This window comes from Macrobrachium nipponense, chromosome 8 (assembly GCF_015104395.2).
Source record: "Macrobrachium nipponense isolate FS-2020 chromosome 8, ASM1510439v2, whole genome shotgun sequence".
NCBI lineage: Eukaryota > Metazoa > Arthropoda > Malacostraca > Decapoda > Palaemonidae > Macrobrachium > Macrobrachium nipponense.
The window spans coordinates 30,763,266-30,775,287 of record NC_087203.1 but is presented as its reverse complement, the minus strand read 5'-3'; the positions used below and the strand labels follow the sequence as shown (position 1 = coordinate 30,775,287).

Sequence of the window (12,022 nt, the reverse complement as noted above, 5' to 3'; positions counted from 1 at the left end):
GTCGTGTTGGGTGGAAGGAACTTGAACTGAATGAAGTCATGTTCACTGCAGTCAGCCAAGTACGAAGGGTGTGCCGGGGCATTATCCATGATCAGAAGGCACCGCAGGGGTAGCTTGTTCTCTGTTAGGTACTGACTCACGGTCGGCGCAAACACTTCATCAATCCACTCCATAAACAAGTTCCGTGTCACCCATGCTTTTGTATTGGCCCTCCACATTACAGGCAGTCTGGCCTTATTTACGTTGTGCTGCTTAAAGGCACGCGGGTTATTTGAATGGTAGACAAGTAGCGGCTTTAGTTTCAAGTCGCCACTTGCGTTTGAGCATAACAAAAGCGTAAGCCTGTCCTTCATTGGCTTGTGGCCTGGAGCGCCTTCTCTTCTTGGGTGATAAATGTCCTGTTGGGCATCTTCTTCCAGAAGAGGCCCGTTTCATCACAATTGAAAATCTGTTGAGCGACGTATCCTTCGGCCTCCACGAACTCGGCAAACTCAGTCACGAATGCCTCAGCAGCAGCCTTGTCTGCGCTAGCAGCCTCACCATGCCTAATTACAGAGTGAATTCCAGTTCTTTTCTTGAAGTTATCAAACCACCCTTTACTAGTTAAAATCATCTGGCGTGGCACTAGTAGAAGGAGTTTCCTTCAGCAAACTCCTGATACACTGCCGAGCTTTCTCGCAGATCGGCTGTTTACACTATCACCTGCCATCTGTTTCTCATGTACCCACTTCAAAATTATTTTTTCTGCCTCTTCGAGGGTTTGCGATCTCATCTTGGTTAGTACTGTCACTCCCTTCGCAACATTTGCTTCTTTAATGGCATCCTTGTTTTTTCAAAATTGTCGAAATTGTCGACTTGGCCATCTTGTACTCACTTGCGATATCGGTCACGCGAACACCACGTTCAAACTTTTCTATAATTTCTTTCTTTATTTCAATGGTTATCTTCCTCTGCACCCTCTTCTCACCATCACTCTTCACTTTCTTACTTTCACCACCACTCTTCACTTTCTTAGGGCCCATTATGAAGAAAATCACAAGTTTTAGCGCAAAAAATGCTAAGCGAATTGACGAACGTCTTGTACACAATGAGATGAGACAAAGAGCGATGCGTGGGTGACGCCAGTGCGTGGGCGGCTGGAGGATGGCTTTTCCCATGGCAACTCAAACGCTCTCACGTGTGCTGGGCGATTTCGCGCATTTTTCAAATGTTTGTGTCTAAAAATTAGTTTGTGAAACAAAGTGAATTGTTATTTTCCAGAAATTTCCAGCATTTTTCAAATGTTCATGTCTCAAAATTAGTTCATGACCCAAACAGAATTTTTATTTTCCGCATTTTTTTTTGTTCGTATCTCAAAGTTAGTTCGTAGTTCAAGGGTGAAATTTTACCTATAATTTTGGTCGGGGATCGAGTTGTACGTGGGTCAATGCGTTCGTGAGTCAAGGGTCTACTGTATATATATATATATATATATATATATATATAAAATATATATATATATATATATATATATATATATATGTATATATATATATATATATATATATATATATATATATATATATATATCGTCACTGTACTTAATTAAGCAGAATTTCCTCCCTTCTTCAGGAGTGAGCAGTAGGTGTTCCAGGGGATCCCTGACCGTTGAAGTGGGAACGGCAGAAGCCTTTTTCGGGTCAGTTTATGCCCGGGGCTACCCTGGTCGTTGCCGAGTCACGGGCGAGGGTGAGACGACCACAATTCTCGAAGTTCCTACTCAGAAGTGCGGTGTCAAGATCATCGAAGATGAGGTGAGATATATTACAAAATATATTCCTTCAGACGCTTGAGAAGAATGGACGCATATGAATGAGGCAAACGGCAGTCAACATAAGAATCAATCTGAATAATGACGTATAAAAAGAAGTAAAGAAAGATACATTTAACCTTGCCTTCTTCCAGAATGGCGGCCATACCTACGAGCTGCTGGTGTACATACAGTTCGACAAATGGGTGCAACAGGTCATTGACGAGCAGGTGCATGTCAGGTGCAGGGCTGATAAGCCAGATGGGGAGCTACAAGCAAAGGCGCAGGCAAGTAAAAGCTTTATGTCATTTTATACCTTATGTTTTCCCTAACGAAGACGTGGCTCCAGAGAATAAACAACAGGATCATGGCCACTGCCACATTCACGCTTTACCTGGTGAAACCCAACACAGGAAACCGCCAAGAACACAGTCACTCTCTTCTGGAACGTCCTCACACTCATTTCCTGGATATCTCATCAACACCGTCTATCCTGCACTTTCTATAGGCCTCTTTCTCAGCCTTTCCCTGTCTCCTCTAAACTATACCCTCTTTTCACCAACCCATTGTCCTCTGTATACATCCCCATGACCAAACACTGTCTATAAAATTCAAACACTGTCTTTAAAATTCAAACACTGTCTGTAAAATTCAAACACTGTCTATAAAATTCAAACACTGTCTTTAAAATTCAAACACTGTCTATAAAATTCAAACACTGTCTATAAAATTCAAACACTGTCTATAAAATTCAAACACTGTCTATAAAATTCAAACACTGTCTATAAAATTCACATGAAGAAAAATGGAAAATGTGAGTTTTATGCTTAAAGAGTTTCGTCTTTCAATTTATTCTTGCTTGTTGAAAGAAAAGACCCCTTCAAGTCAGTCACTTTCAAATTGTCAAGTGAAAGCTTTCATGAGCTCCTTAAGCTTTTCCATGATATATTTGCTTTTATTCATTTTTCATGACTTCATCAGGTTGTTTGTCAACGTTCAAAGTTTCTAGGATTTTCATGGCATACTTTGTTATTCCCGTTATTTTACCTACTCATTGTTTATTTATCTATCCATTCCTTTTGACAGATGAATGTAGCCAACAGCGACCCTGGGTTGTTCGAAGAGATCCAGGCAAAGAGCTCTGAGCCAACGTCAGTCAAAAAGAACTCTATTGCTTCTCTGATTTTTGCCAATGATTTGACCCCTTCTACCTCTTCGTCGGCTTCTTCAGTGTCCTCCAGTTCTAGCAGCATCTCCAGCAGCATCAGTAGCAGTAGCAGCAGAAGTAGCAGCACAAGTAACATTCTTAGGGGAAACGGCAGAAGTAGCACCAGTGGCGGCAGCAGTAACACAGCAAATAAGCTGAAGCGATTGGTCACTTCAAGGAACAACCCTCCCATCGTCAGAAGTCGGTCAGAGGAGGACATGAGAGACTGGTTTCCAGTGGCTGCCCCGCCCGAGGTCATGAGATGGAGTGAGTCCCTTTTTCGCTTTTGGTGGTTATATCCTGAACCGAGATTCCAAGGATAGTGTCTGAGGTCTGTTGGGACACAGCTTGTTCAAAGTAGGTCAGGAATAATCAGCTTTGTGCAGAAATAAAAATCTACGTCCCACTTTACAGTAATATACAGGTTTTGTTTCGGTTCATAACCGATTGAAATCTTGGTCCCACTCATTACTGATAATCCGATCTCCACAGCTATTCAGATTTTTTCCCACCTTACAGTAATTTGCAATCTTTGTGCGTATTCATGATTTATACATATCCATCGCAGCACAGATGACTAGAATACAAAGTTAATTATCTGAATTATTACAACCTCACCCCCCTCCCGCAAGAAGTTGTGTGAACCCAAACTTCTTTCTTCTTTAGCCTTTTTCTAGCTTTCAACAGCCCTGGGTTAAAACAGGGCATCGTGTTTCCTGTTAACCTGACCTTCTAAACTTCAAAAAAGAACTATACCTGCTGACAGAAAAAGATATTTGTTGCTATAGTAGATTCACATCAGCCGTGCTTTTGATGTCTATGCCCGTCCCTTACGACGCTCCTGATTGGCTGTCGATAAGCCAAACACAGGGCTTGAAACTCTCAGTCTCTCTCGAGAGTTCAAATGGGTAGGATCTATGTTCCACCTCTCTTGAGGTATACATCTTTCAGGAGAGGTGGAACATACATCCTGCCTATGTGAACTCTCCAGAGAGACTGAGAATTTCCAGCCCTGTGATTGGCTTATCAACAGCCAATCAGGAGCGTCGTAAGGGACTGGCCTAGACATCAAGTGCACGGTTGATGCGAATCTACTATAGTTCATTCGTAAGAATCAGTCAACTTTAATTATCTTTATTCGTCTTTCAGAAACTCGAAACATACCACCTAGCTTAACATTACTTATTCTCACTGTATTCTCACTGGAACTGGTCTGACTCATTCCAGAGAGTAAGAGACCAGATGGAAGCCCAGAGCCAGTCTCCTGTTGGATGGACATCGTCACGGGAAATAATATGGACGGTAAGTTCCGCTTTTATTCTTATTTTATTCAGTTGTCTTGTGGAAGAGCATTCATTCAAAGGCTTGGAAGAATTGTTTGTGTAGTATGTACAGAGTCAAGCACTGAAAGGTTGAAAAAAGCAGAGATATTTAGAAGTTGTGTCAAAGTTAGCGGCGGTGGCAGGATGGTTCGTGGTTTGAGATGGTTTGGTTGTGTGGAAAGACCGAACGACGATACGTTAGAGAGGAAAAAAGAGAAGAAGACCGGGAAAGAGTTAGGTAGATGTTGTTTAAGAAGTACCGAATAGAGGAACGCGTTCATCCACGATTCAGTACATAAAGTTTAACTGTGCCATGGACTGCTGTCTCTTGTTTTTTCTCTGTACTAACCCTTACATAATAAGTTTCAGTCTCGTCAACCCGTACCGAACGTACCTAAATTAATAACGTATGCCTCTGTTCCATTTATTCAGTCTAATACACTTAGGTTACAAATACAAAATGGAATTCAGAACACTTTTCCGGCTGTGAATCTCAAATTAACAACTAAAACCCTTAACACTCTTCGGCTTTGATGTGATCTTTAGTGGTTTGTTCCTTTACTTGCCCGAAATGTCAAATTGTGAAATACGAGGGAGCCACCAAACGATTGCTCAAAGTCAGAATCGATTCTCATCTCGGAGTCAGTCACCGTGAGGGATGTGCTTTGAAAACCAAAATAATTCTCTAACATACGATGAATGTAAATAAAATAAAATCTCATTTTCATATATAGGATTTCCAAATCGTTGCCCAAGCACCCAATGATTATTCTATCTCTGTTTCGGAATCGTCAACAATTAAGCAGCTTGTGCCCCCATTAAATGGCCCCAGACCTCTTCCAAATTTTTGTTTATAGCATACTGAGACATCCTCATTTCCAGACGGGAGAACGCCACTCAGTTTTTACTCCAATAGAGATAGATATTGAATTAAGATTTTTTTATTTTTCCCTTTTATAACTGTTATTATTACTGAGCCTTGTCTTAATTTGTAAATTTTATATATTTTACAGCCCTGAGGATGAGACTTAACGTCTCGAAAATTTGGAAAATAAAAATATAATGCTACACTGGCTTTTCCGTCCTATTCGTATTGAATCTACGACGTTCCAGATGCCCTAACTTTCCTGTATACATACATACATACATACATACGTGTATATATATGTAATATATGTATGTATGTATGTATATTGTTACATATTTCCTCACCTGCAGGTAAACCCGTGTTGGACCACCTCCTTGTAGGAGACGACGCAACCATGGTCCTGAAGATCCGTCAGGAATCGGGCCTTGACACTCGCATCACATCTTGCCTGGCTCACGACGGCTCCGGAGAACAGAGTCAAGACCTCATTGACGAAAATGGCTGCGCCGTCGATGACGCCATCATGCCCCCTCTCAGGTAAGAACTCCCCTCCTTCTGTGTTCCTGACGAAGGGACGAACGAAATAAAAGTTAAGTATATCTTAGTTTTACCAGACCAATGAAGCTGATTTACAGCTCTCCTAGGGCTGGCCCAAAGGATCAGATATTTTTACGTGGCTAGGAACCAATTGGTTACTTAGCACCGGGGTCTATGGCTTATTGTGGGATTCGAACCACATCGAGAGCGGGGAATCGAACCTGGACCCTGAGACTGGTAGCCAAGTATGTAACCGTCTCGTCCAACGAGGAACTCACGAAATAAATTAATTAAAACTCAAACAAGGGAGGAAAGATGAAAATATGATAATGAAAGCTAGATCAGGGTGTTTCCAGTTGATCTGGTTCAGTGGAGAGATTTCAGGTAAGGGAAAAATAAAGTGCAATTTGGAAGAAGAGTATAAATAAATATAAGCGGCGATGAAGTGATTAAGATGGAGAGACATGCATATGGACGTACCTACATGCATTTTATAGAACCATATCGTTTGGGAACAAAAAATTATTATCTTTACTTAATGATACCGCAACTCAATTACTTCATGAGAAAATGAGACACAGGAAAGAGAATAAAATCAGTTAAGTTACTCAGATAGACGAATCGAGATGAAAACTAACGCTTACGTCAAAAGGAACACTGCACGCAAGTGTCATTGTGCTTGAAGTGAATGAGGCAAGTGGAACACTTTTTTTTCTTATTTTTATAGTTCAAGGTTGGCTTTGGTAATTGTTGCTCATCTGATACGTTGCATGAATCGAATAGATATTGCACAGGTATCATTAACACGATTATTTCCAGGAATCGTGTTAATGACCGCTTAACACGACATACTTCACGCTTCACGCTGTGCTTTTGTTTCAGGTTTTAGAAGGAAAAGACGCGCGGTTTTTTCCACTGGATTGACATAATTGTAGCCTTTATCTCTGTCGGTATTTTCACTGGCGACTTTTGCATATTTCAGTATAAATAGAAGAGAATATGTTGGTCTGACGGGAAGAAAATTTAGCTTTTTGTCTCTAGTTCATGAGGCGTCCTTAATCAGTTCAGTTTGTTATATTGTAGAAAAAGTACTGCAATTTTTCGTGCGTTCCAAACTAGAATATATCACATACATTTCTTCACTGACTCGATTTTCATACCTTGATTGTTCCTACATACTAAATTACGGGGGCCAACGGTCCCCTCTCCCCTTAACTCCACAATAGATACGCCGAAGAACAAAAGCACAATTTTCCCCAATTTTGAAACGTTATTATACATCACTGGAACGTAACTAGAGTAAATTAATGTTTGTGAATATTTCTGTTACATTATCACACCGGAAAGCAACCGATTCGAGTGTTTTGACGTTGAATTTAGTTGTTTGAAAGAAGCGCCATCGTCAGGCATCCAAGATTCGGTGGAAGGCTGTGGAATTTGTTCTTTTTCGGGAAAAAAATTTACGACTATATATAAAAAAAAAATAGAGAGAGAAAACGCGGGCTGTCTATTACTACAAAATCATACTTTATAACGGCAAGCCTTTTTTATGGAATGGAATGTAGAATTTTTGCCAAATGCCAGTCACTGGGACCAATGAGGTCATTCAGCGCTGAAGGGAAAACAGAGTGGGAAGGTTTGAAAGGTGTAACAGGAGGAAATCCTCAAAGCAATTGCACTATGGAACAATTGTTAGGAGAGGGTGGAAAGTAAGACGGAAGAAAGCGAATATGAACAGAGGCACCGTAAAAGAACGCAAGGGGCCGAAGGGACACTGCAAAGACCCCCAGGGAAGCGCTTTTATGCATTCCACCAATAATCGCAAAAGACTACAGGCTGCAAATGTTGTGAACATAACTTCCTTCTGCGAGAAAAGGAAATAATTACATAGTAGACACGATGTCGGTATCATTCACTCCTTTCATTACATCAAATATTATGGAGATGCATTCCAACCAAATTTTTAAAAAATGAGAAATATGATTGCTAGTAACATTCATTTTTTTTAATGATGGAATGTATCGTTATATTGTTTAAGTGCATTCTAGCCATATTAATAATAATGATAATAAAAATAGAAACACGGTAGTGATACGGACGTCCTACCTTTCCAAAGGGTAGTAATAAAAAAAAAAAGATAGATAAACTTACAGGACCAAAGTACTTGAAGCAATAATACATACTCTGATTTGCTTTTTTTAGTGTCCGAATATGCTTTTAAATGTATTCTAACCATACTGATAAAAGAAAAAAAACAGGCAAATGGTAGTGATACAGACGTCATAAATCTAACCAAAGGGTACAGGGCATAGAAAAATAAAAACTTACATGAGTCGAGAACTTGAAGCAACGGTACGCTTCGTTTTGTTTACATTTTCTAATCGCTTCCTCTTCTTCTTCTTCTTTCCTCAGAGTGAAGAGCAACGTCCGCAGCGGAGTGAAGGTGGCCTACGCGTCCTTCAAGGCGTTTAAGTTCCCCGACAGGGACAACCTACATCTGAAGTGCGCCGTTCTTGTCTGTCTAGGAGCCTGTCAGCTGGTAAGGACGAAGAGACAATTTCATGTACTTGATATATATATATATATTTATATAGTATATTATTAATATATATATATATATCTATATATATATATATATATATATATATAGATATATATATATTATATATATACAGGTATGTATGTATTGCGTGTATATATACGTTCATTTCCATGTGTGTTTGCGTTTTTGTGTATTAAGTCATGGGACTGACCTAAAGACATATCTTCCTTGGAGAAAAGTAAAGAGAGAGAGAGAGAGAGAGAGAGAGAGAGAGAGAGAGGAGAGAGAAGCAGAGAGATTTATATGATAGAACTGAGAACAAATTAATAACCATGATACAGCTACCGAACGAACTTACAGCTGGCAACGGAAGGAGAGAGAGAGAGAGAGAGAGAGAGAGAGAGAGAGAGAGAGAGAGAGAGAGAAACTCGCGGCCAACAGAAAAGTAGCGGTCCAATGACAACAGACCCTCAGCAAGAAAAATACTGCTATCTCACAATTAACTGTTAAACAGAAAAAAAATGGAACTCACGTCACTTTTTTTCTTTCTTCCTTTTCCAAACACGAACAGCCGGTCTGCGGACGGACATCAAACCGCGTCGGACGTCGTATGGGGGCCAGCGGACAGGGGTCTATACAACCCGTAGAAGACATCGACACTTCAGTTCTTGTGCAACAGGTAAGGACCCCCTCGTGGGCGTGGTCAGCGGGGTCTTGGCGGAGATGAATTCTGGCGGGTATATGCAAGGACACTAGAGAATAAAGAAAATTGAAAACTAGTGGTAAAATATTGGAATTCACAGTCGTCTTTTCATGCCATTATCAGAAAAGAACTGCCTCTACGTTTAGCTGATAACCATTTGATTATTTGATCTGATGGTACCCTAAATAATATGGTAGGATTTCTGTGTTATGGGTTAAGCTGATATTACTTATTGGTTCTTGCTCGTACAGCATATCGTTATCTTTGGTGTCAGTTTTTACGAATATATTTGCAAATCCTTTTTCTTGTTCAATTACCTTTTGCAGATATGTATATATATATATATATATATATATATATATATATATATATATATATATATATATATATGTATTATGGGTGTGTGTGTGTGTGTGGGTATGCACACACACACACATATATATATATATATATATATATATATATATATATATATATATATATATATATATATATATATATATATATATATATATATATATATAGTATATTATATATAAGTAGATGAATAAATAGTTGGGAAAAACGGCCAGGCAAACAGGAATTAGGGCGCAAAGGTTTCTAGACAAAACAAAATCAAAGTCTCCGGAACGAACACGCCACTCTTCAAGCATTGCCCTAAAACCACAAATTTCTTGAATTAATATATAATAATAATAATGGATTTTATTTTCAGCTCAAGGCCATATACATGGACTATACAAAGAATAGGCAATAACATACACAATCTAGATACATAAGATGACATCGTAAGAAAAAAAAATTGTTTCTTTGATTTTCATAATTGCCCTCTCGCAGACGAGCCGTGGCAATGACAGAGCCCTTGGGGTTAGGATCCTCGATAAAGTCGAGGTCTTCAACTCGGTTGAGGTTCGTGCCCCTGGGATTGAGAGCCAGCAGGACCTCGTCAAGCAATACCGAACGGACAGAGGCCCCGTGAACGACGTGGACTTCTTCAGGTAGGTTCAACTGTTCCTCATGCAAAACTTCGTTCGTTATTCGAGTAGGTTGCGTTCAAGTGAATCATAATGTGAGTAACACAGTTTTGTTATCAAAACTGTTCCAAGTTTCTGCACATAATATTACACATATGATGTATCCGTGCATATTTTCTTTAAGGTATAGACTAATCATCCACTTAGTCATTGCTCTGCCTGGCTAACCTGAATAATTTAACCGTATCGCCCCACCTTCCAGCAACGAGAGCATGTTTTGCGTGACACCCTACAAGATGATCCTGGCCTTCGGCGTGCTCCTGACGGTACTGCTGGTGGCACTGCTCTTCGCCCTGTATTCTTGCGTCAAGGCAAGAGTCATGAAGTCCAGGCTAAGGACACCGCAGCCCTTGGAAGCGCAGAGACGCTCCCCGGTCACGAGCCCCTACTACAGGTTCCCGCACTGATGCAAAACGGGAAGTGTTCGTCAGTCGTTTTTGGTGAGATTCTGGGTCTAATAAGGTCCCATACACTTCAGAATCTTGTGGTACAATTCTTTATGGGATGCTCGAACGAGCTAGAGTCTGTGCCGGCACAAGGCCGAGTTGATTTAACAGCAAAACTACAAAATCAACACTGCTGTAACTGGTATCAACAACCTGGTTCTTCTTCGCTGAATTCATTCGGGAGAAGCATGGTCTTCTAAGGAGACCTCTCCTTAGCCGCGTGCCGACTTCGCGTCTCGAGAGATTTCGTATAGTTTAGTAATATGTTCATTGATAAAGGATGAATGAGCTTTCTTTTGAATAATGATATAAAAAAAGGAAATGATCTCTCGAATGAACCAGGTGTAAAACATATTTCGTAAATTTCATGAACTTGGGGAACTTTTATCAATACAAGATGGACGTTAATAAGCTGCTTAAAACGCATTTTTTTTTCTTTAATGTAAAAGACGACGCCAAAGTAGGGAAATATAAAGGTCACCTTTCAAGTAGCTAGTGAGAATAGCACCTTCATTGTAGATTAGTCACCTCCTATTTTCCATTTTTATTTATTTATTTGTTTGTTGACTTCTTTCGCCAATGAGGACATCAGTCCCAAGCCAACCAAGTGTAAAATTCTAATCGTGTTTCTAAAACCTATAGAAACGGGCATTATTATTTGTATAATTTATATATGAGAATTTTTATTTGTGACATGTTTTTATGTGTTATAGGTTAAGCTGTACATACACCGATCTGTTACAGATCACACATTAAATTTTTTTGAAAATAATATGCGTATCATTGCTTGCCTTTTTCACATATTTCTCTTGAGGCGAAGATATTGAATTTGGTTAATTTTCATCATATGCTTGTATAGTACAAACATGTCTTGTGAAAGATATCATCTCGAACATTCAAGAAAGCGCAAATGATTTTTCGAAGATGTGCTGATTTTCTTTATATTTCTTTAGCATGTTTAGTTAACAAGTTACAAAAACTAAAATGAGAAAGGGAGTAGTCCAACTCCACTAACCTTTCATTTATGTGTGGAGGTTTTATCTATGATGGTTTATGGAGACTCAGTCACCTAGGGGGGGCGGGTCCGTTTCGTTCGAAATGCTGGTAATAACTAAGGCCAATACAGTAAACATGTCTCTGATTTTGAGAGAAAGGTACAAAACGTCCAACAAGGTCATTGGTTACTGTTACTTGCTGCTCATCACTGGCATCAAATGGATCTGATGGAGGTTCGCTGTATGAGGATACCATTTGTACAGTGGGTTGTGTTACTGTCATGAGAGTTTGCCCATTGAGATCATTATTGTCCCAGCAGAAAGTTGTGAACATATTTGGCAAGATATTGCCTTTTTTTTTTTACCTGTTTCTGGGCCAAAGAAGATTCTAACTCTAGCAGCTCACTGTAAGAATTGTGTCCAAATCTGTTTAAAATGGTCACGGCCTGGGAGTTTCCTGTCAGATTTTTTATGGACATGCCTAGAGAGACATGCTTTGGTGTTTTAACTGTCCCTTTGGACACATTGTATATGAGATCCTGTCCAGCAGCCATCACTCTTCTGTGTAAATCAGGTTCC

At 39.7% G+C, this 12,022-nt stretch overlaps 1 protein-coding gene across 2 annotated transcripts in view; it reads left to right on the top strand.

Moving 5' to 3' along the window:
• LOC135222635 (uncharacterized) overlaps positions 1-11,220 on the top strand; it is a 59,007-nt gene extending 47,787 nt beyond the window's left edge. For both annotated transcript variants that reach the window (XM_064260766.1, XM_064260765.1), the window contains exons 4-12: positions 1,612-1,793; positions 1,945-2,076; positions 2,876-3,263; positions 4,224-4,298; positions 5,537-5,723; positions 8,136-8,262; positions 8,837-8,944; positions 9,806-9,966; positions 10,205-11,220. In XM_064260766.1, coding sequence (XP_064116836.1) covers positions 1,612-1,793; positions 1,945-2,076; positions 2,876-3,263; positions 4,224-4,298; positions 5,537-5,723; positions 8,136-8,262; positions 8,837-8,944; positions 9,806-9,966; positions 10,205-10,409 — 1,565 coding nt within the window. In that variant the 3' untranslated portion in view covers positions 10,410-11,220. The remainder of the gene's footprint in view (positions 1-1,611; positions 1,794-1,944; positions 2,077-2,875; positions 3,264-4,223; positions 4,299-5,536; positions 5,724-8,135; positions 8,263-8,836; positions 8,945-9,805; positions 9,967-10,204) is intronic.
• The last annotated feature ends 802 nt before the right edge of the window (positions 11,221-12,022 follow it).